At 50.8% G+C, this 20,110-nt stretch overlaps 1 protein-coding gene across 2 annotated transcripts; it reads right to left on the bottom strand.

The window, feature by feature from the left end:
• Nucleotides 1–403: 403 nt before the first annotated feature.
• Nucleotides 404–14,897, bottom strand: LOC135811765 (probable serine/threonine-protein kinase DDB_G0271402). 2 transcript variants are annotated; one of them, XM_065325011.1, is made up of 6 exons: nucleotides 13,705–14,897; nucleotides 12,730–12,966; nucleotides 5,037–5,297; nucleotides 4,539–4,604; nucleotides 3,023–3,151; nucleotides 404–1,520 (listed from the first exon to the last, which is right to left on the bottom strand). In XM_065325011.1, exons 1-6 carry the CDS (start codon nucleotides 14,659–14,661, stop codon nucleotides 630–632), a joined length of 2,541 nt encoding a protein of 846 aa, XP_065181083.1. In that variant the 5' UTR covers nucleotides 14,662–14,897; the 3' UTR covers nucleotides 404–629. The 2 variants fall into 2 exon arrangements, with proteins under 2 accessions (XP_065181083.1, XP_065181084.1); XM_065325012.1 differs by lacking the exon at nucleotides 12,730–12,966 and having other exon boundaries at nucleotides 13,705–14,896.
• Nucleotides 14,898–20,110: the final 5,213 nt, after the last annotated feature.

Consider the following 20,110-nt stretch of genomic DNA (forward strand, 5'->3'; position numbering starts at 1 on the left):
TTCTTTTCTTGTGCTCTTTCACTTCTTATCTTTACTTGCCGAGTGTGCAACTAATATTCTGTCCTTACGAGTATTCGTAAAACCACAACTTGTGAGTGAGTGCTTTATTTGAGCGTGTGAAATTGTCTCCGAGGGCCAGCTACTACATTGGTGGCGGCGGTGGGATTCGAACACACACCTCCGGAGAGATGCATCCATTACGACACTCTGGACAATGCAGAACCATACAAACCTTATGGCGGGCAATTCCTCGAATTCTGCTCCATTTCTTTATCCACATATCGAACATGCATGAAACTTACCAGAGAAAGTACCGAGAATTCTGCCAATTTTTCTGCCGGCATTATCCGCCGGTGCCTACCTACCACCTTACGATACATTTTAGGCACACAACTTATCCCGGGCGGAAGCATGGTCGTGATTATTTGAAAAAATTCAAAAAATCCTATAATTATAGGATTTGACAGTTTAAGAGATACTGAAGTAGGAACAACACAGCCTCTTGTAGGCTGGCCACAAGGCTGAGTAAGCCCCACACACTGCTTCTAAAGTCTGTTTGGCTAGACAGGACTCATATACAGTGTGTGGATACCGTCTTTGAGCCCTACAAGTGGCTTCAGTCTGTTTGACTAAACAGGACTCATATCCAGTGTGTGGATACCGTCTATGAGCACACCGATCACTAGGCGGTCGTTGAACAGTGCCACTGACGGGTAGTGTGTGACATCGGACTCCAGCACTGGCAGGTCATGCTGTTGATCACCACTACCACCACCGCCCGTCGACGCTGCCTGATACACAACACATCGTGCTGCAGGACTACGGCAGCGTACCACAACCATGCAGTCGTTGGCCAGTGCACACGCGGCGCTGCTCTCCAGATTCACGCCGTCTAGCCCGGTCACCGCCGTCCACTGGCCCTCCTCGCCGTCTCCGTCGTCGCTGTCATGGCGAAGGAAGCAAGCGCTCTCGCCACCGACCAGGTACCGCCGTGCACCATTTCCGCAGGTAACCATGGACGCACAGGCACAGGAGCAAGGCAGAGCGCACACCGCCGGCTGGGATTGCACTCTCAGAGACGACCTCCATTGCTCTTGCTCCCGTGAGTAGACTGTGACGCTGTCGGTGGTTTCAAAGTGATCTCCAAAGCCGCCGAAGAGGCTGATTGCCGAGTCGGTGACTTGCAACGTGCATCGACGGTGGCCTTCAAACGGAACATCGACAACTTTCTGCCACTGCCCGCTGCTCGCGTACGCGTGTTCTTCGTTGTACTTGAGAATGAACGACCAGTGTCCGCCGTCAAAGCACTGCAGGTAGAGGCATGCGTCGTGCGAGGCCACTGAAGAGAACTCCATGCTGCGGTGATCGGTTGGCATGCCGATGTCGTGCCACGTGCGCAGATCGGCAGTCTGCTGTATGCGTGCCAGGCGACCGTTCGTGGTCCACACGACCACCAGGGCTCCGTCGTGCACCAGTACGAACGGCTTTTCTGCTCCCACTGCCACGGACAGCTTGTTCCACTGGAGAACAAAACAGGACAACATTCACAAAGAAAACACACAGAGAAACAAAATAGAATACTTAGGAGAAGAACACATGTCAGGTTCTCGAACATCTTGATAGTTTTCACGAGAATACTTTCAAGCCTTCTCGTTAGGACACAATGTAGAGATTGTGTGAAGCATGCCCAAGAACACCATTATTGTGCACGGCACTGTGAGCGTTTGCAAATCTACAAATCGTCAAATCCGTACTGTGAAGTAGGTGAACGGAAACCTGACATGCAGAGCAAGACATAACAGCAAAGACGTGACCAATCCCAAGACAAAGAAATACAAAAAAATAGTTGGACACGTGAGCAAAGTCAGACACAAAAGCAGACTGACAAAACTGAGGTAGAGTGTCGTAGTTAGTGACAAATATGCACACGTGATAGCTGAATTCTAGGTGGCGCTGGTGGTGCTGGTTGGGGGTGGGGGTTTGGGGTGGGGGTGCCATGCCAATACACAAGCACCATCAATGAATGCGAGCTACATATACATAATGCAAACCCGGTGTAGTGCTCCTGTGTGGATCACGGGTATTATTCTTAGAACATTGTAAGAATAATGAATACGGCAGCAAAAATGACAATGACAGCAACAGCAGCGACGGCGGCGACAACAAACACAACAACAACAACAACAACAACAACAACAACAACAACAACAACAACAACAACAACAACAACAACAACAACAACAACAACAACAACAACAACAACAACAACAACAACAACAACATCAACAACAACAACAACAACAACAACAACAACAACATCTCTTATTGGCCACTGGCTATCGTGAGAATAAAGATTTGAAACAACAACAACAACAACAACAACAACAACAACAACAACAACAACAACAACAACAACAACAACAACAACAACAACAACAACAACAACAACAACAACAACAACAACAACAACAACAACAACAACAACAACAACAACAACAACAACAACAACAACAACAACAACAACAACAACAACAACAACAACAACAACAACAACAACAACAACAACAACAACAACAACAACAACAACAACAACAACAACAACAACAACAACAACAACAACAACAACAACAACAACAACAACAACAACAACAACAACAACAACAACAACAACAACAACAACAACAACAACAACAACAACAACAACAACAACAACAACAACAACAACAACAACAACAACAACAACAACAACAACAACAACAACAACAACAACAACAACAACAACAACAACAACAACAACAACAACAACAACAACAACAACAACAACAGCAACAACAGCAACAACAACAATAAGCGCCGCAGTATCTACAGTAGCAGCAACATCAGCAGGAACGGCAGTAGCAGCGACACTGACTACAGCAATGCCTGTTGTTGGTTGTTTCACATCTTTATCGTCAGAATAAGGAGTTGAAAGAGCAAACAAGAGCTAGCACGAGCAGTCAATCATCACCACTGCCAGTCTTACCTTGCGCTTCTTTCGGATCTTCTGTATTCGCCGTGGCAACTGATCAGCAGAGTACGCACTGAGCAGCTGTGTTCCTCGGCCAGCGCCGCCGCCAGCGCAAGGGTCAGGACTAACAGTGCTTGTGAAGAACTGTACCAGAATGACCAGATGCACCGAAACCAAAATAAAGAGCACAGGACAACAATAGTGTTTGAACTTCCCAGTCATCGTCCTTGTCAAGTGGCCCCCCGTGTTTACTATTGCATGTACATGTGTGCAAGTAGAAAACATGCAATTCACCGACAGGCCAACAGCAAACAAGACACTCTCTTGCAGTCTGCAGTCTTTGCAGTACTAGCCATGATGCATACCCTTTCTAATCACTCACAGACTCCTGTCCCCGGGGAAAATTGCGATTCCGCGGCCGCGTTTTTTTCCGCGTTTTTGCGATTTTTTAAAAGACCGCGTTTTCCGCGATTTTCCCGCGTTTTTGAACTTTTTTGTTGCACTACACGTACATACAGTGCACTTTCGGTCAGCAACGTCTCATCGTGGCGGCTTTTTACTCAAATATGACGAGTGCTTACACCAGAGACTTGTAACTGATTGATTTCACTACATACTCACTGAAAATTGCCGCACATCAATATTATTCACTGCATATTTACCGCATATTTACCGCAAATTCACCGCAAATTATGCCATATTATGCCGCGTTTTCCCCGCATTTTTTTCCGCAATTTTCCCCGGGGACAGAGACTCCAGTGCAGCCATCTACACATTAGGGTACCTCAACTCACTACGGTTTCCTTGCTGCACACGTCATTTAAACTGTTCACCAAGTAAAGTAAGAGTTTTCAGCCATGGCCCATCATCAAGGTGGAAATAGAACAAAACAACGTATGCAGCAAAGAGACCGTATTGTGAGAGTTTGAGTTGAGGTACCCTAAAGTATGCATATCCAGAAGCCTGCAGACGGTATAGAGACTTTGAGCACAAGACTTGTGTGGCAGACATAAGACATTCAATCACCCTCAGTCACACTCTACTCTGCTTTAGGATCATAATAGTAATCGGACTATGCTCAGTGAGGATAGTCATGGCGTGTCACATAGAGCAATCTCGAGTACCAGCAAACGCGGCGCTGAAGAGCAGCAGTAGTGAAAGATCTGTTACCCGTACTGTGAAAGATGTATTATTACCTGTGCTGTGAAAACCCTATTGCCTGTATATGTACTGTGAAAGATCTATTACTTGTGCTGTGAAAGTCTGTGCTGTGAAAGATCTATGACTTGTGTTGTGAAAGATGCATTACCTGTACAATCAGACCTCGCTCAAAACCACACACATCCGTTTTCCACAAAAATATACGGATAGGCGAGGGAACCGGATAATCGAACACACATACTGCATGTACGCATGGCATATGCTGTAAATCGGTAACCAACGATTTTCTGCCGGATAGCGAGGGATCCGGATAAAAGAGGACCGGATAAGCGAGGTCTGACAGCTACTGTGAACGCCCTATTACTCTTACCCTTGACAGAGATCCAGTCCGGTCCAAGTCACTGTCACCAGTAGCGGCGCCTGAACTGGATGCTTCCTGAACAACGAGAGGAAAATTACATAATACAACCACACATGCACACACGTACGCACACACACACACACACACACACATACACACACACACACACACACACACACACATACACACACACACACACACACACAAACAGCAGCCGGAGAGCAACATTACTCCATGTACATGCGGGTATTTCGACAAGGCCAGCTGAGCTCAGTCGGCTAACATTGTGCACAACCGCGTGCACTATGCATAAAGATGCACATCTAAAAACTGAGAAAAATATTATGGCAATGTGGTGGTTGTTCAGACTTCAAGTGTGTGTGTGTGTGTGTGTGTGTGTGTGTGTGTGTGTGTGTGTGTGTGTGTGTGTGTGTGTGTGTGTGTGTGTTGGTGTGTGTGTTGGTGTGTTGGTGTGTTCATGCTTGCATGTGTACCGATGGAGATTACCTGCTGGCTGGCGACTGTAACATCGCTACTCTTGGGGCGTAGTAGAATGCGTCTGAACCACTTCTTCTGCTGCGCTGACGGGTTGCCGTCTTGCTGCTCCTGTGACGATGCGCTGTGCTCCATGCTGGCTGTGCTCGACTCAAGTCGGCTTTCGTCCATTGTCGCAAGACTTGGGCTCGAGCTGCCGTCAGCTGCGATGCTTGGAGAACTGGAGCAAGCATAGTGGTTCATGGTCGCGAGGTGTGCTGCAATAGCCGACACCTAACAGCAAAGACAGAAATTCAAGTCAGTGATCGAGTAATCGATAAGACAAATCAATCAACAAAACAAATCAATAACACAAACAAGCAAAAAAACAAAACAAACAACAAACATTTAAAACATGGCGATGCTGAGGGTGTCATCGATTGGCGAATCTGGATTGAGTGCGAGCAGGCGGTGTGGTCCGAGCAACGCTCACCCAATCGAACAAAACAAGGGTGTAGTACGCGAAATGTACGCATATCGTACAAAGATTCTGTGAAAGCTGTAAAAAACGCCAAAATCCATTTCCACTCCAGCCACTCCCGGTGTGGGGGGGGGGGGGCGGTGTGGTTGGATTCCACTCCAAGTATACCTACTCCGGTTTCGACCAATTGATCACACTCACTCGGAGCGCACTTGTTCGGGATTCGCCCAATCGATCATGCCCTGAGACTCCGGACTAGAACAAGCGTCAGGCTTTTTTCACTATCAACATTGCAAAGTTTCCACCAGCACTTTCATCCCTTTCTCTTCAGGTAGATACAGGAAGAGGAAGAAGAAGAAAAAACCAGTACAATAACTGTTTAATAACGGATAGGTGTGATAAAAGTTACAGAGGTTGGCGTCATCAGCAAGGCGATTCTCGACCGCATCATCCGGGCAGTTCAGAGCCACACCAAGACCAACCTGTGGAAAAACTCTGCCGAGGTGATCCAGTGGTTCAAGGGAATACAGGACAAGGAGCATTACTCGTTTGTCAGCTTCGACATAGTCGAGTTTTACCCGTCCATCTCGGAGCAGCTACTCAAAACGGCTCTCGAGTTCGCCGCCCAATTCACTCCCATTCCCCAGTGCGACATCGACGTAATTCTCCACGCACGAAAGTCGCTGCTATTTGCCAATGGCAAGGTGTGGGCCAAGAAAGACAGGCAGAGCCTATTTGATGTGACGATGGGAAGTTTTGATGGGGCAGTGGTGTGTCAACTAGTGGGAGCGTTCCTGATCAAACGACTCGCGGATATGTATGATCCGGCTAGTGTCGGGCTGTACCGCGACGACGGACTGGCCGTGCTCAGGACTACTACAGGACACGCGGCAGACTCCATCCGCAAGGCAATCACGAAGCTATTCAAAGACGTTGGCCTACGAATAACCATCAGTACCAACCAGAGGACAGTGGACTTCCTCAACATCACCTTTGATCTAGCCAGCGGCCGCTACCACCCATACCGCAAACCGCATGACGCACCCAGATACATACACACCAAGTCGAATCACCCGCCCAATATACTCCGGAATCTACTTGCAATGATCAATAGGCGGGTGTCCGACATCTCGTGCGACGAGGAGGCATTCACCAACGCGGCACCCTCATACAGAGCTGCGCTATCTGCCAGCGGATTTCCAGGGGCCATGGTGTTCAACGGCGGTGGGCCTACCAAGAAGAAGAACAAGCGGAGGAGAAACATAACATGGTACAACCCACCATACAGCAAATCTGTATCCACCACTATCGGTCAGAGGTTTTTCAAACTAGTCAGCAAACATTTCCCTGCCGCGTCGCCACTACACAAGATCTTCAACAGAAACACATTGAAGTTGAGCTACTCCTGCATGCCCAACATGTCCTACCTGATGAAGGGACATAACCAAAAGGTACTAACGCCTGGTGAAGAGAGATCTGCGGCAGGGTGCAACTGCCGAGCCAAGCCATCATGCCCTTTGGGCGGCGGATGCTTGGAGGGGGAAGTGGTGTACCAGGCCTCCGTCACAACCCCAAGTACCGCGAGGAAAGGCAATACATCGGCCTGTGCGAGACGCCCTTCAAGGTGCGCTATGGCAACCATCTAACCAGTATGCGGCATGAAAAGTACCGTTCCAAGACCGATCTATCCAAGCACACATGGTCGCTGGCTGACCAAGGTGAGGAATACAGTATCAAATGGGCAGTCATAGATCGGGTCAAGTCCTACAGCAACATATCCAAAAGGTGCTGCTTGTGTTTAGCAGAAAAGTTGCGCATCATCACCTTCAAGACGCCTCACACTATGCTCAACAAGAGGTCGGAGTTGGTATCAAAGTGCAGACACCAAAACAAGTTCTACCTCTCCACCTACTCTGCCGTGACATAGCCACCGCGGGCTACCACTATCACCGCCACATCCTCTGAATACCCACGGCTGTTGAATGTGGACACCACAGTGTGCTTCCACCGCCACACATCACACCCCCTGCCCAGTGCCCCCATGGCTTACCCTTGTCCTGCCTGGTGGTTTCTCCGCGTCTGCACGCTCCATGCATAGTTCGCGCCTACTGCGCATGCCCATCCAGTGATGTAATTCTTATCACTCGCTCTTCCCATGCATGCCCTGCATTGATAACTCACACCTCCTCTACATGCCCATGCGTATCCCCCACAATAAGAACAAGCTATCCCGCGACAAAAGCATTAGTTGTCTGATGATTGCCTTAGCATTTAGCTACGTGCATGAAACGCAGCGTTACAACGTATGTATAATATAATTGGTGGAACCATTCTTTTTGACCTTTGTAAAAGTTACAGTAGGTAGATTAGCGTGAGATCCCATCAAGTACAGAAGAAGGAGAAGGACACCATTCGAGTTGAAGTACAGAAGAGCACATGATCCAGTGGTTCTCTATTCTCTATCCTTCTCACTCTTGTCCTTCTCTCTTGTCTAAATACGTCTTCAATATAATATTCAGTCCTACAAAACCCTGTGTTCTGAGAGTGAGGGGACTGCGTTTAGCCGGGAGCTAACAAGAACAACACTTGATCTTGTAAAGTGACGACTTTCACTCCCATCGGAACATAACACATCCTACGGTTACTGATGCACTCATGATGTACGTGTGCAGAGTTGAAGAAACCGTGTGAGGCTGTGTGTACATTTATTGTGATAACAGTAGATGACGAATGTACTGAACTGAATATGTATGGGAGCAGAACATACTCACTCTCACAGGCTGTTGGGTAGGACATCCACACACCGTTACTTCTGTTCATCCGTCGTTAGTTGTTATCACAATAGATATCGCAGTGATCACACACCTCTTCATGCATAATATCACTGGTGCATGACTGTAGGATGTGCTATGTTTCTGTAACACAGTGCATATTGCATTTGGGCATGCCTCATTCATTGTACCTTGTATGAAGGGATGCCAGTGGTTTGGGAACAGTAGATCATGTAGTTTAGGTTCGAGCCACCTTGTTGTAAAGCTTTATTCTTTTTCTTGCTTTCATACTTTTTAGCAGGCATCTGTTACTTGACATCATGCATGACTTACTGCATTTCCTAGTTGGTGCAGTTGAACCACACCTGTAGTCATGGTAGTCACATGCATGGCTTCTGATTGGCCAGAGAGCACTCTGGCCAGGTATAAGTAGGGCTTTCACACATCAGTCCATCCTCTTCTGATTCAGTCTGATTCTGAGTCTACATCTGATCTACAACTGAACTGTGACCTTCTCGTGAGTTTGATCTGATGATTCTCCTTGTCTGCTGCCTGGCCCACTGAGGCCAGGCTACATATCCATGTGCTTGAGAATCGTCACTTTATACCATCCTTTCCCAACGTGTTCTTCTCGCTAATCAATCATCGTACGGGTTTGTTTCTTCTTCTTCTGCCTATATTCGCCTGAAGAAAAGGCAATGGAAGTGCTCTTGGAAACTTTGTAAAGAGCCTGCAGCTGGTTTTATTCCTTTAATCGGCGGATTAGAAAAAAAAGAAAAAGAAAGAAGATGTGGTCCAGTAGAAGTTATTCAGACATCCCGCAACTGCATCCTCTGCTGGCAGGTACTTGCATTTTTTTTATCTTGAATTATCCTTCCGGGTATCTAAATAAACGACGCGGAGGCAACAATTCTATTTAAATATAGCAATTAATAGAACTAACTCTGCCTTCATCACCACCATGAATGGAGTCAAAGGGTTGCCAACATAGATTTCAATACACTCATGCACTATTGGTGTGCCTTCACTTCAGTCACAATATTATTCCACTGACGGAAGTGACATGAAAATCGATTTCCGGCAACCCTTTGACTTCGTTGATGCATGGCCAGTGCTTGCGTTGCCCCTGCACCGTGCATGGTGCTTGCGTTGCCCCTGCACCGTGCATGGTGCTTGCGTTGCCCCTGCACCGTGCATGGTGCTTGCGTTGCCCCTGCACCGTGCATGGTGCTTGCGTTGCCCCTGCACCGTGCATGGTGCTTGCGTTGCCCCTGCACCGTGCATGGTGCTTGCGTTGCCCCTGCACCGTGCATGGTGCTTGCGTTGCCCCTGCACCGTGCATGGTGCTTGCGTTGCCCCTGCACCGTGCATGGTGCTTGCGTTGCCCCTGCACCGTGCATGGTGCTTGCGTTGCCCCTGCACCGTGCATGGTGCTTGCGTTGCCCCTGCACCGTGCATGGTGCTTGCGTTGCCCCTGCACCGTGCATGGTGCTTGCGTTGCCCCTGCACCGTGCATGGTGCTTGCGTTGCCCCTGCACCGTGCATGGTGCTTGCGTTGCCCCTGCACCGTGCATGGTGCTTGCGTTGCCCCTGCACCGTGCATGGTGCTTGCGTTGCCCCTGCACCGTGCATGGTGCTTGCGTTGCCCCTGCACCGTGCATGGTGCTTGCGTTGCCCCTGCACCGTGCATGGTGCTTGCGTTGCCCCTGCACCGTGCATGGTGCTTGCGTTGCCCCTGCACCGTGCATGGTGCTTGCGTTGCCCCTGCACCGTGCATGGTGCTTGCGTTGCCCCTGCACCGTGCATGGTGCTTGCGTTGCCCCTGCACCGTGCATGGTGCTTGCGTTGCCCCTGCACCGTGCATGGTGCTTGCGTTGCCCCTGCACCGTGCATGGTGCTTGCGTTGCCCCTGCACCGTGCATGGTGCTTGCGTTGCCCCTGCACCGTGCATGGTGCTTGCGTTGCCCCTGCACCGTGCATGGTGCTTGCGTTGCCCCTGCACCGTGCATGGTGCTTGCGTTGCCCCTGCACCGTGCATGGTGCTTGCGTTGCCCCTGCACCGTGCATGGTGCTTGCGTTGCCCCTGCACCGTGCATGGTGCTTGCGTTGGCCCTGCACCGTGCATGGTGCTTGCGTTGCCCCTGCACCGTGCATGGTGCTTGCGTTGCCCCTGCACCGTGCATGGTGCTTGCGTTGCCCCTGCACCGTGCATGGTGCTTGCGTTGCCCCTGCACCGTGCATGGTGCTTGCGTTGCCCCTGCACCGTGCATGGTGCTTGCGTTGCCCCTGCACCGTGCATGGTGCTTGCGTTGCCCCTGCACCGTGCATGGTGCTTGCGTTGCCCCTGCACCGTGCATGGTGCTTGCGTTGCCCCTGCACCGTGCATGGTGCTTGCGTTGCCCCTGCACCGTGCATGGTGCTTGCGTTGCCCCTGCACCGTGCATGGTGCTTGCGTTGCCCCTGCACCGTGCATGGTGCTTGCGTTGCCCCTGCACCGTGCATGGTGCTTGCGTTGCCCCTGCACCGTGCATGGTGCTTGCGTTGCCCCTGCACCGTGCATGGTGCTTGCGTTGCCCCTGCACCGTGCATGGTGCTTGCGTTGCCCCTGCACCGTGCATGGTGCTTGCGTTGCCCCTGCACCGTGCATGGTGCTTGCGTTGCCCCTGCACCGTGCATGGTGCTTGCGTTGCCCCTGCACCGTGCATGGTGCTTGCGTTGCCCCTGCACCGTGCATGGTGCTTGCGTTGCCCCTGCACCGTGCATGGTGCTTGCGTTGCCCCTGCACCGTGCATGGTGCTTGCGTTGCCCCTGCACCGTGCATGGTGCTTGCGTTGCCCCTGCACCGTGCATGGTGCTTGCGTTGCCCCTGCACCGTGCATGGTGCTTGCGTTGCCCCTGCACCGTGCATGGTGCTTGCGTTGCCCCTGCACCGTGCATGGTGCTTGCGTTGCCCCTGCACCGTGCATGGTGCTTGCGTTGCCCCTGCACCGTGCATGGTGCTTGCGTTGCCCCTGCACCGTGCATGGTGCTTGCGTTGCCCCTGCACCGTGCATGGTGCTTGCGTTGCCCCTGCACCGTGCATGGTGCTTGCGTTGCCCCTGCACCGTGCATGGTGCTTGCGTTGCCCCTGCACCGTGCATGGTGCTTGCGTTGCCCCTGCACCGTGCATGGTGCTTGCGTTGCCCCTGCACCGTGCATGGTGCTTGCGTTGCCCCTGCACCGTGCATGGTGCTTGCGTTGCCCCTGCACCGTGCATGGTGCTTGCGTTGCCCCTGCACCGTGCATGGTGCTTGCGTTGCCCCTGCACCGTGCATGGTGCTTGCGTTGCCCCTGCACCGTGCATGGTGCTTGCGTTGCCCCTGCACCGTGCATGGTGCTTGCGTTGCCCCTGCACCGTGCATGGTGCTTGCGTTGCCCCTGCACCGTGCATGGTGCTTGCGTTGGCCCTGCACCGTGCATGGTGCTTGCGTTGCCCCTGCACCGTGCATGGTGCTTGCGTTGCCCCTGCACCGTGCATGGTGCTTGCGTTGCCCCTGCACCGTGCATGGTGCTTGCGTTGCCCCTGCACCGTGCATGGTGCTTGCGTTGCCCCTGCACCGTGCATGGTGCTTGCGTTGCCCCTGCACCGTGCATGGTGCTTGCGTTGCCCCTGCACCGTGCATGGTGCTTGCGTTGCCCCTGCACCGTGCATGGTGCTTGCGTTGCCCCTGCACCGTGCATGGTGCTTGCGTTGCCCCTGCACCGTGCATGGTGCTTGCGTTGCCCCTGCACCGTGCATGGTGCTTGCGTTGGCCCTGCACCGTGCATGGTGCTTGCGTTGCCCCTGCACCGTGCATGGTGCTTGCGTTGCCCCTGCACCGTGCATGGTGCTTGCGTTGGCCCTGCACCGTGCATGGTGCTTGCGTTGGCCCTGCACCGTGCATGGTGCTTGCGTTGGCCCTGCACCGTGCATGGTGCTTGCGTTGGCCCTGCACCGTGCATGGTGCTTGCGTTGCCCCTGCACCGTGCATGGTGCTTGCGTTGCCCCTGCACCGTGCATGGTGCTTGCGTTGCCCCTGCACCGTGCATGGTGCTTGCGTTGCCCCTGCACCGTGCATGGTGCTTGCGTTGCCCCTGCACCGTGCATGGTGCTTGCGTTGCCCCTGCACCGTGCATGGTGCTTGCGTTGCCCCTGCACCGTGCATGGTGCTTGCGTTGCCCCTGCACCGTGCATGGTGCTTGCGTTGCCCCTGCACCGTGCATGGTGCTTGCGTTGGCCCTGCACCGTGCATGGTGCTTGCGTTGCCCCTGCACCGTGCATGGTGCTTGCGTTGCCCCTGCACCGTGCATGGTGCTTGCGTTGGCCCTGCACCGTGCATGGTGCTTGCGTTGGCCCTGCACCGTGCATGGTGCTTGCGTTGGCCCTGCACCGTGCATGGTGCTTGCGTTGGCCCTGCACCGTGAGAAATTCCATTACAGTACAACCATCGTGTACCTTCTTGTCTGTCTCCGTAGTAGTTTTCACCAGCGCCGCCAGCTGGTCCTCTGCCAGCACTGTGCGATTGCTGACGGCTCTCAGTTGTGTCGTGATCGCATTCAGCTGCTGCTCAGTGGTCGCCAGACGGGCCAGCAGCTCGTTCTGCCCTGCCATCTGCCCAGCGGCGTGGCTCTCTAGGCTCAGCAGCATGCTCTCCATGTGGTTTACCCTCTGCAACAAGCCAGTACTCCTACCCTATGTATTGCATGCAGGCACGAGAGAGAGAGGACAGGCAAAGACCAAGGGCAAACTAAGCATTTTAAAAGCGTGGTAATGGCCACCATATTTCAACACCAGTGCTACTCAAACCCAAACCAATCAGCTCATCATTTCTTGGTCACGTCAAACTGCTCCTGCCAGCATATGCGAGTGAGTGCCTGATGCCAGCAATAGTTCTTTGCTTTCTTGTCAGCAGGCAAGCACAGTGGGACAGTCTAAGAGCATGATTGAGAAACAGAGGGTACCAGGTTCAAGTCCTGCTTGGAAGCGAACATATTTTTTTCCAGCCGTGCTGCGAACCACAGTTGATTGGGAACTCGTAGCCTGGCACGAGTGAAACATGGATGCAGTTAAAGGGATTTCGGTCTTTGACCACTTTGTGGTGGGTCTGATCTACTCACCTCCCACCGCTTAGGAACTGCATCTGCACCTTCATCCTAGAGGATGGTGGCGTTCCTACGGATGCGGAAAATTCGGCTTCCAACCGAGTCCCACGCGAGCCGTGAAAACATTTTTGTCATTGCCCGTGGCTGTTTTCTTGTCCAGTGTAGATCAACTCGGGGGGGGGGGGGGGGGGGAACAGTCCTTTCCCTAACGCTAAGGCAATTATTGGTGGTTTGCCTGACATGGGGGTGTGAGAGATCTCGAGAAGGCGAATCGCAGATTCCTCTGTACATGCAGTGAGTGGGCCGACCAACGCGTATTTTCCCTAACCTGGTTCAAACCGCTTGCCAGTCTTGCCACATCCTTGATCGTTCGGTGCAGCTGCTCTGCTGTTGGCCTCTCCTCCGGCACGTTCGACAGGCAGCGGACGATCGTGGCTTTCAGCGGATGGCTGTCCTGCAGCCGGTCCAAATCCATGCGACGACGCTCGACCTCTGTGATCACTTCCTCCTGCCTTGCTCCGTCCGTTTTCTCCATGGCCCTGATCCTCGGAAGGAACAACAACTGTTTCGAAGGTTCAAATCCAGTGAGCACGCCGAGTGCCAGTACTCCGAACGAAAATACGTCGAGAGAGGTGTCGTAAGATGCATTCTCCGCCAGCGCCTCGGGTGCCATGTACAATAATGTACCGGGACATGTCGTCAGGTTGGCGGCCTCCTGCAATTGCTGGAAGAAACTACTGCCGGCCGGCTGCAGCACTCGAGCAACTCCGAAATCACAAACTTTCGCCGTGCGGCTCTTCACCAATATGTTCTTCAGGGTCAAATCTCGATGGATAACGCTCCGACTGTGCAGGTACCGCACACCAGCTATCGCGTCCGCTAGGTAGGACAAACACGTTACGTCATCCTGTCTGCTCTCACCCACACAGCACTGCAACAGGGTAGCATCCAGTAGCTCGACGACCAGGGCGGGTAAACCGCGGTCGCTGGTCACTCCAACTCCAAGAAGCTGGCACAAATTCGGATGGTGCAGCCGCGAGAGATTGGCGATTTCCGCGCCGAACCTGCGCAGCTTCTCACGTCTTCCTTGGATACCCGGTTGCACAAGTAGGTGGTGGACAACTTTCACAGCTACGGGTATGCCTTGCCACTCAATACGATACACGACAGCATCGGCACCGCGGCCGATTTCATCGTCATCGTTCACTGCGATCTCACCCAGATAAACAATGTCGGAAGCACTGAGTCCGAGATCTCGCAGTAAATCGCCTTCAGATCGGGCCATAGCCGACACGACGCGTCCCACTGGAACACGTTTGACTAGTAGTATTGGTAGCCTTTCATGATGGAAATGCTGGTATAGGATACCGCGTGGAATATCAGTCCGTGACTGGCCTGGTGGTGCACCTCACCTACTTCGAATTATTACAGGGGGCCAAGGGGTACTTGCCGCGCAAAGCATACGCAAGAAGAACGCGGTGCTCCGGAGCTCCTTCTTCAAGTTAGTTCCTCGTGGAATGAAAGAAACGTTGTCCTCTCGGGGCCTCTGCTTGCGCATGGTCGGGACGATGTGGATGGATGGGTTCGTGCACGGTGCGGGTGAGAATAGGTGTCGCTGCGTTGTGATGATGCATATGATTGATGCTTGCCGCATTATCCGTTGAACGTTGGGTTATATAAACTGGACACCTGCATCTAAGCTAGCCCAGTCCCATGCAGTGCGTGATAGAGCTGCTGATCATTGCGTACATGGCGGAGGGCATCTATCAGTTCTACAATGACCATAGTACATGCCTGAGGGCATCTATCTACAATGACCATATTCCATAGACATAGTACATGACTGTACATGTACGTAAATAGTAGAAGCCCTCAGGGACACGCTGCCGACTGGGGCCCTACCAAGAGAAAGATGGTTGCATGCCCTTCCGGGTAGACAGGAGTTCTATCAGGAGGCCATACTATAGCATGTCGGTTGACATAGCCTTTCTGTGCTAATCGTCATTGACTCCGTGCCTGGTGCTACATAGTACATGCTTCAAAGTACGTGGTCCGCTGGGACCGCCTTATACACTGTACATGTATACGGCCTTACTGAACGTCCTCCGCTAAGTCTGCTATAAATTATAATACGACCTTACTACAATCATAATGATACTGCTGTATTACATGACTGCACGTGTATAGCCACCGTGCGGGTGACAAGTAAACAGTAATGTACGCACTGTGCCCGGAACGCGTGCAACACGGGCATTTCCTGGCACAATGTCTGACTCCGTTCGAGTAATTAGTTAGTTGACACCATGTACCATGCGCAGCAGAAGAGACAGATGTTGACTGTTGCTGGCGTCACTTCAACACTCAGTGACTTGTGCTTGTTGAAGCAGATGCAGTCTGCAGTGCATGGTCGTGTCAGGCACTCAAACAAAGTCACAGTGCGTGCGCGCGCGCGCCTGTGTGTGTGTGTGCGCGCATGTGTGTGTGTGCGTGTGCGCTCACCTTCACATAAACATCTCGATGAAAATCATGAATGATTATGTACAGCCATGTGTTTATGTCCAAAGGCAAGCGTGTCGGAACACCATCTTCCAAGATGAATTTCTTTCTGTCGAAGCCGTTGAGAGCTACTGTATCTTGTGAATCCGTTCACAATGTACTCGATGCTTACGAGTTACGGCTCCGCAACTAGTTAACTAGCCCTTTCCCAAAGATGCCAAAAATGTTTCGCTACTTATGCTTTTCGCAACCATGCCAAAACAAGTGAAATTTGCTGAAATCGCATCCATATTTTCAGAAAAGCTCAAAAGTTGCTAATATCGCAACTCAAAATGAGCAAGTTCTCACTGAAGCATAATGATGCCAAAATAACCAAAAACGGAGCGGAAATAGACAACACTGTGACGCAGCACAACTAGGCTCCGGCGGATTACAGTCAACTTCGCTAATAACGACTGCGGATATAACGACAATTCGCGAATAACGACCGAATTTCCATGCCCAGAGCAAAGTCCCATCTAATGTATACATTTAACTTCGGATATAACGACTATCTGAATAACGACAATTCGCGTATAGCGACATGCTTTTAGTGCCCCGAGGTCATATTCACTGCTTGAATAACGACTTTCTGGGCTTTTGACAGCTATTTCAAGTACCTGTCAGTCAAGTACATGTACATGTACATGTACATGTACCTGCCATGCACCAGAACCTATGGTGATGGATATTAGGGGCCGTCCGTAAATATCGATGTTTTTTTCAAGACGATATTTGTTCATTTCTCCCCAGACCCCCTCCCTCCCCCCTCAAAACGAACATACACATGTTAATGCAAGGGATCGATATTTTTTAATGAAGTTCAATTTCCTCATGAAACGTGACCAGCTGCCACTCTAATGTCACCATACACCTAGGTTTACGTTGCCACGGTCGCACAACCTTGCCATGGCTATCCTCACGAGGTTGACTTTCACTTTGTGTAGGTCATAAACTACATGTTCGAACAGCGCCCGTCCATAGATGATGATAGATAGAGTTCGACATTTTTTCTCCAGACCAGACGAACAGGGCCCAAACCCCCTCCCCCCCCCCCCCCCAAACGAACGAATATCTTCTCTAAAAAAACATCGATATTTGTGGACGACCCCTTAATATTATAAAGGCACACATGCAAGAAAATGCAGCCAAAGGGGGGGGGGGGGCTTTTTCTTCCTTTTTTATGTTGGCTTCAAAATTGTTGGATTTACCAGCACACCTATACATGTATGTATACATTGTACATGTAGTTGTACATGATTGTACAGTAATCATCATACATGTACATGTCTCTGGCCCTGTAGGTGGCTCAAAAAGGCATATTTTTCAATTGATTTCCCTTGCATATTGAATTTTTAGTTCCTTTCAACTGCAATAATATTATGAAAATAAAGTACACATTGACATAGAGCAAGAAAAGAGCTTGATTTTGATATGCGTGTCATACTATACAAAATATGGGTTCACATACATTCAAATGGGACTTCGGTTATAAGGACACTTCGCGAATAAGGACACTTTTCTGATGCCCCGCCGAATGTCGTTATTGGCGAAGTTGACTGTATGCCGGCATAATTTTTGGCATAATTTGGTGTTTGAAAATGTGGAGCATGGTTTGGCATCCTTTGGGAGGTAGGAGCACAACTACTCAAAGTAGACATGGGCGGGTAATGCTAGCATTAGGGCTGGCATTATAGTCCCTTTTTCCAGGTGGCATAATGCTGGCATTATAACATCATTAAGCATGCAAAATTGGCATTACATTTACAAGCATAATTGCTGGTCGACAACGGTGTCACGCATGAAGCTGGCTAGGTCCAGTTCCGAAAATCGTGCATCTGAACCCGTCCAGCTTCGTCCGGAGACTTGACGTTGCAATTCAACCTCAGTCTCAGTGGATTGTTTCAGACAACGTGCTCACTACTGTTTAAGTTTTTCTTCTTCTACGCTTTGGCCTTGATCCAAGACGGCCTTCCTAATTAAGGATTCCCCAAAGGCGGTTTGCCTGTTGAGGGGGTTTCCTGTTTTCGCTTGAGTGATGAAATACGTGGGATGGGAAAATTGGTAAGAGAGAGAGAGGAACAAAGAAAGAAGAGAAAAGCAGAAGAAAAATTATAGCGTCAAGGCGGAAAATAGACCAATCCCGAAAATATTGTTTGGGTTCGAAAGGGGGCATGTCAACTGGGAGTACACATCTAGACTAGACCAGCACGCCACAAAGTACCTGAACAAACAGCTGTTATCAGTCATCACTTTTTCTCCTCAGCTTCTTCTCCATAAGCTGTTGACGGAGACTCCCTCGATTTAGGCTAAGGCCTGTGGAGAATCCAAAACAACCAAGGAGCAACAACAGTGACCAGTGACAGTCACTGAAAGGTACAGTCATGTGATTTGTACGGAACAATATGTACAGTCATGTGATTTGTACGGAAGAAATGATGAAAGTGAGAGAACGTACACCTAGCGGGTGATAACAACCGTTGCTGAGGAGAAAAATAAAAATAGGAAATAGAATGATGCGGGGTGGTAGTAATAATAACACAGTGCTCTATGACATCGCTACTCTCCGTGGAATGAAACCAGAGGGCTCATAACGGGTGATAGCAAAGAAGTGTGTGCGGACAAGAGCGGTAAAACAGTTTGGGCTGGATACAGTACGAATGGCAGCCGGGAGGGAGTTCCATGTGGCAGTGGTGACAAAGAGAAAGGTGGGAGTAGATGTTGGGGGCGCCTGGCGCTGTTTGACACTGAGTAGCCTAGGTCCTCCAGGGTCGTCATCTGGCTATTGATAAGGTGGTGGAGTTCAAGAAGGCACTGAATGTGTCTTCGCCATGCGAGGCTGGGCCACTGGAGGTGCGCGAAAAGTGAGGCTTTCGGCTCCGTTTGAGGAGGGTACACGCCATAATGCCGCAGGATCACACGCGCCACTCTTGCCTGTAGCCGTTCAAGGGTAGTAGCCTGAGCACTGGAGAGTTGAAATTGCCAGAGGGATGAAGCGTATTCAACCACAGGTCGAACATATCTAGTGTACAAGCGGCTGGCTACGGCTGGGGTGATACGCTTGGTCATGTGGATCAGCAGGACCACTCGCTGGCGGAACTTTGTCGTGATGGTGGCGACATGGCTGGTGAAGTCGAGGTTAGAGTCCAAGATGACTCCAAGATGTCGGTGAGTCGTTAGTACTACATGTATAGTACTCGTTACATCAGACACGTCATCTCCCTGCATTCTCAGGTGCGGAGTCGGATGAGTAGGGTGGGCACGTTCTGCACGACTTCTAGGAGAGAACTGCATGGTGCAGGACTTCGAAGGGTTGAAGAACCCTCCGACTGAATCAGCCCACTGCAGAACGCCATCAGTGGCGGCCTGGAGGGGTGGACCATTTGTTGTTGGTTAGGTCCTCTGGCTGCTCTCCCAAGAGTAGTGTCATCGGCAAATAAGAGCACATCAGTAGTGACCTCAGACGACATGGTGCGAGGAAGGGCATTAATGTAGAGAATGAAAAGAATGGGGCCAAGGTGATATCCCTGGGGAGTGCCTGCAGAAACTCGGTGGGTCGGCGACTTGGCAATTCCTGATGAGTATTGTGCGAACTTGTTCGCATCCCTGTAGTTTCCTCATTGTTATTTTCACTATTACATCTTCTTTTTCCTTTTGTGACTGCACATTGTTTCCACACATTGACACCGTTTCAAAAAATAATAATTATACAGTAAATTAATCAGGAATGTGCAGACGTGTACCGTATTTTTACGGTTATAAGTCGACCTTTTTCGACTAAAAATGGAAGGAGAAAAGTTGAGGGTCGACTTACAACCGGGATTCGGGATTCGACTTATAACCGGGAACTACTGCCACACACTAGCAACTTCCAAAAATTACCTGCACTGCATGCACGAGTGCGCCGTGTGTACGCTATCTGCATGCCGAAATGGCTCTCCCCATCCCCATCCCAGAGAAAGGGCTACCCGGACAGAGGTCAGATGAGAGCAAGACGAGCATGATAATATAATTATTATCAAGAGCACATAACCCCCCAACTACTTCACTCATGCGAAGACCATTGCATTATAAAAAAATGACGTCAACTTGAAATTCTTTCGGGACAGCAGGGGATGTGGGAGTTGCACACTCTGGGGGGGGGGGTATGTACTCTTGATATTACAGAACAAGGACAATCAAGGCTTGTTTGCTGCTAC

This window comes from Sycon ciliatum, chromosome 3 (genome assembly GCF_964019385.1).
Source record: "Sycon ciliatum chromosome 3, ocSycCili1.1, whole genome shotgun sequence".
In the NCBI taxonomy this organism is placed as follows: Eukaryota; Metazoa; Porifera; class Calcarea; order Leucosolenida; family Sycettidae; genus Sycon; species Sycon ciliatum.

Excerpts from the sequence above, each read along its gene's own strand:
- LOC135811765 (XM_065325011.1), bottom strand. The coding sequence starts at position 14,661 with ATGGCCCGATCTGAAGGCGATTTACTGCGAGATCTCGGACTCAGTGCT. Across the intron at positions 12,967-13,704 it reads TGGCAAGCGGTTTGAACCAG|GGTAGGAGTACTGGCTTGTT; the intron begins GTTAGGGAAAAT and ends TGCAATACATAG. Across the intron at positions 1,521-3,022 it reads AGATCCGAAAGAAGCGCAAG|TGGAACAAGCTGTCCGTGGC; the intron begins GTAAGACTGGCA and ends TTTGTTCTCCAG.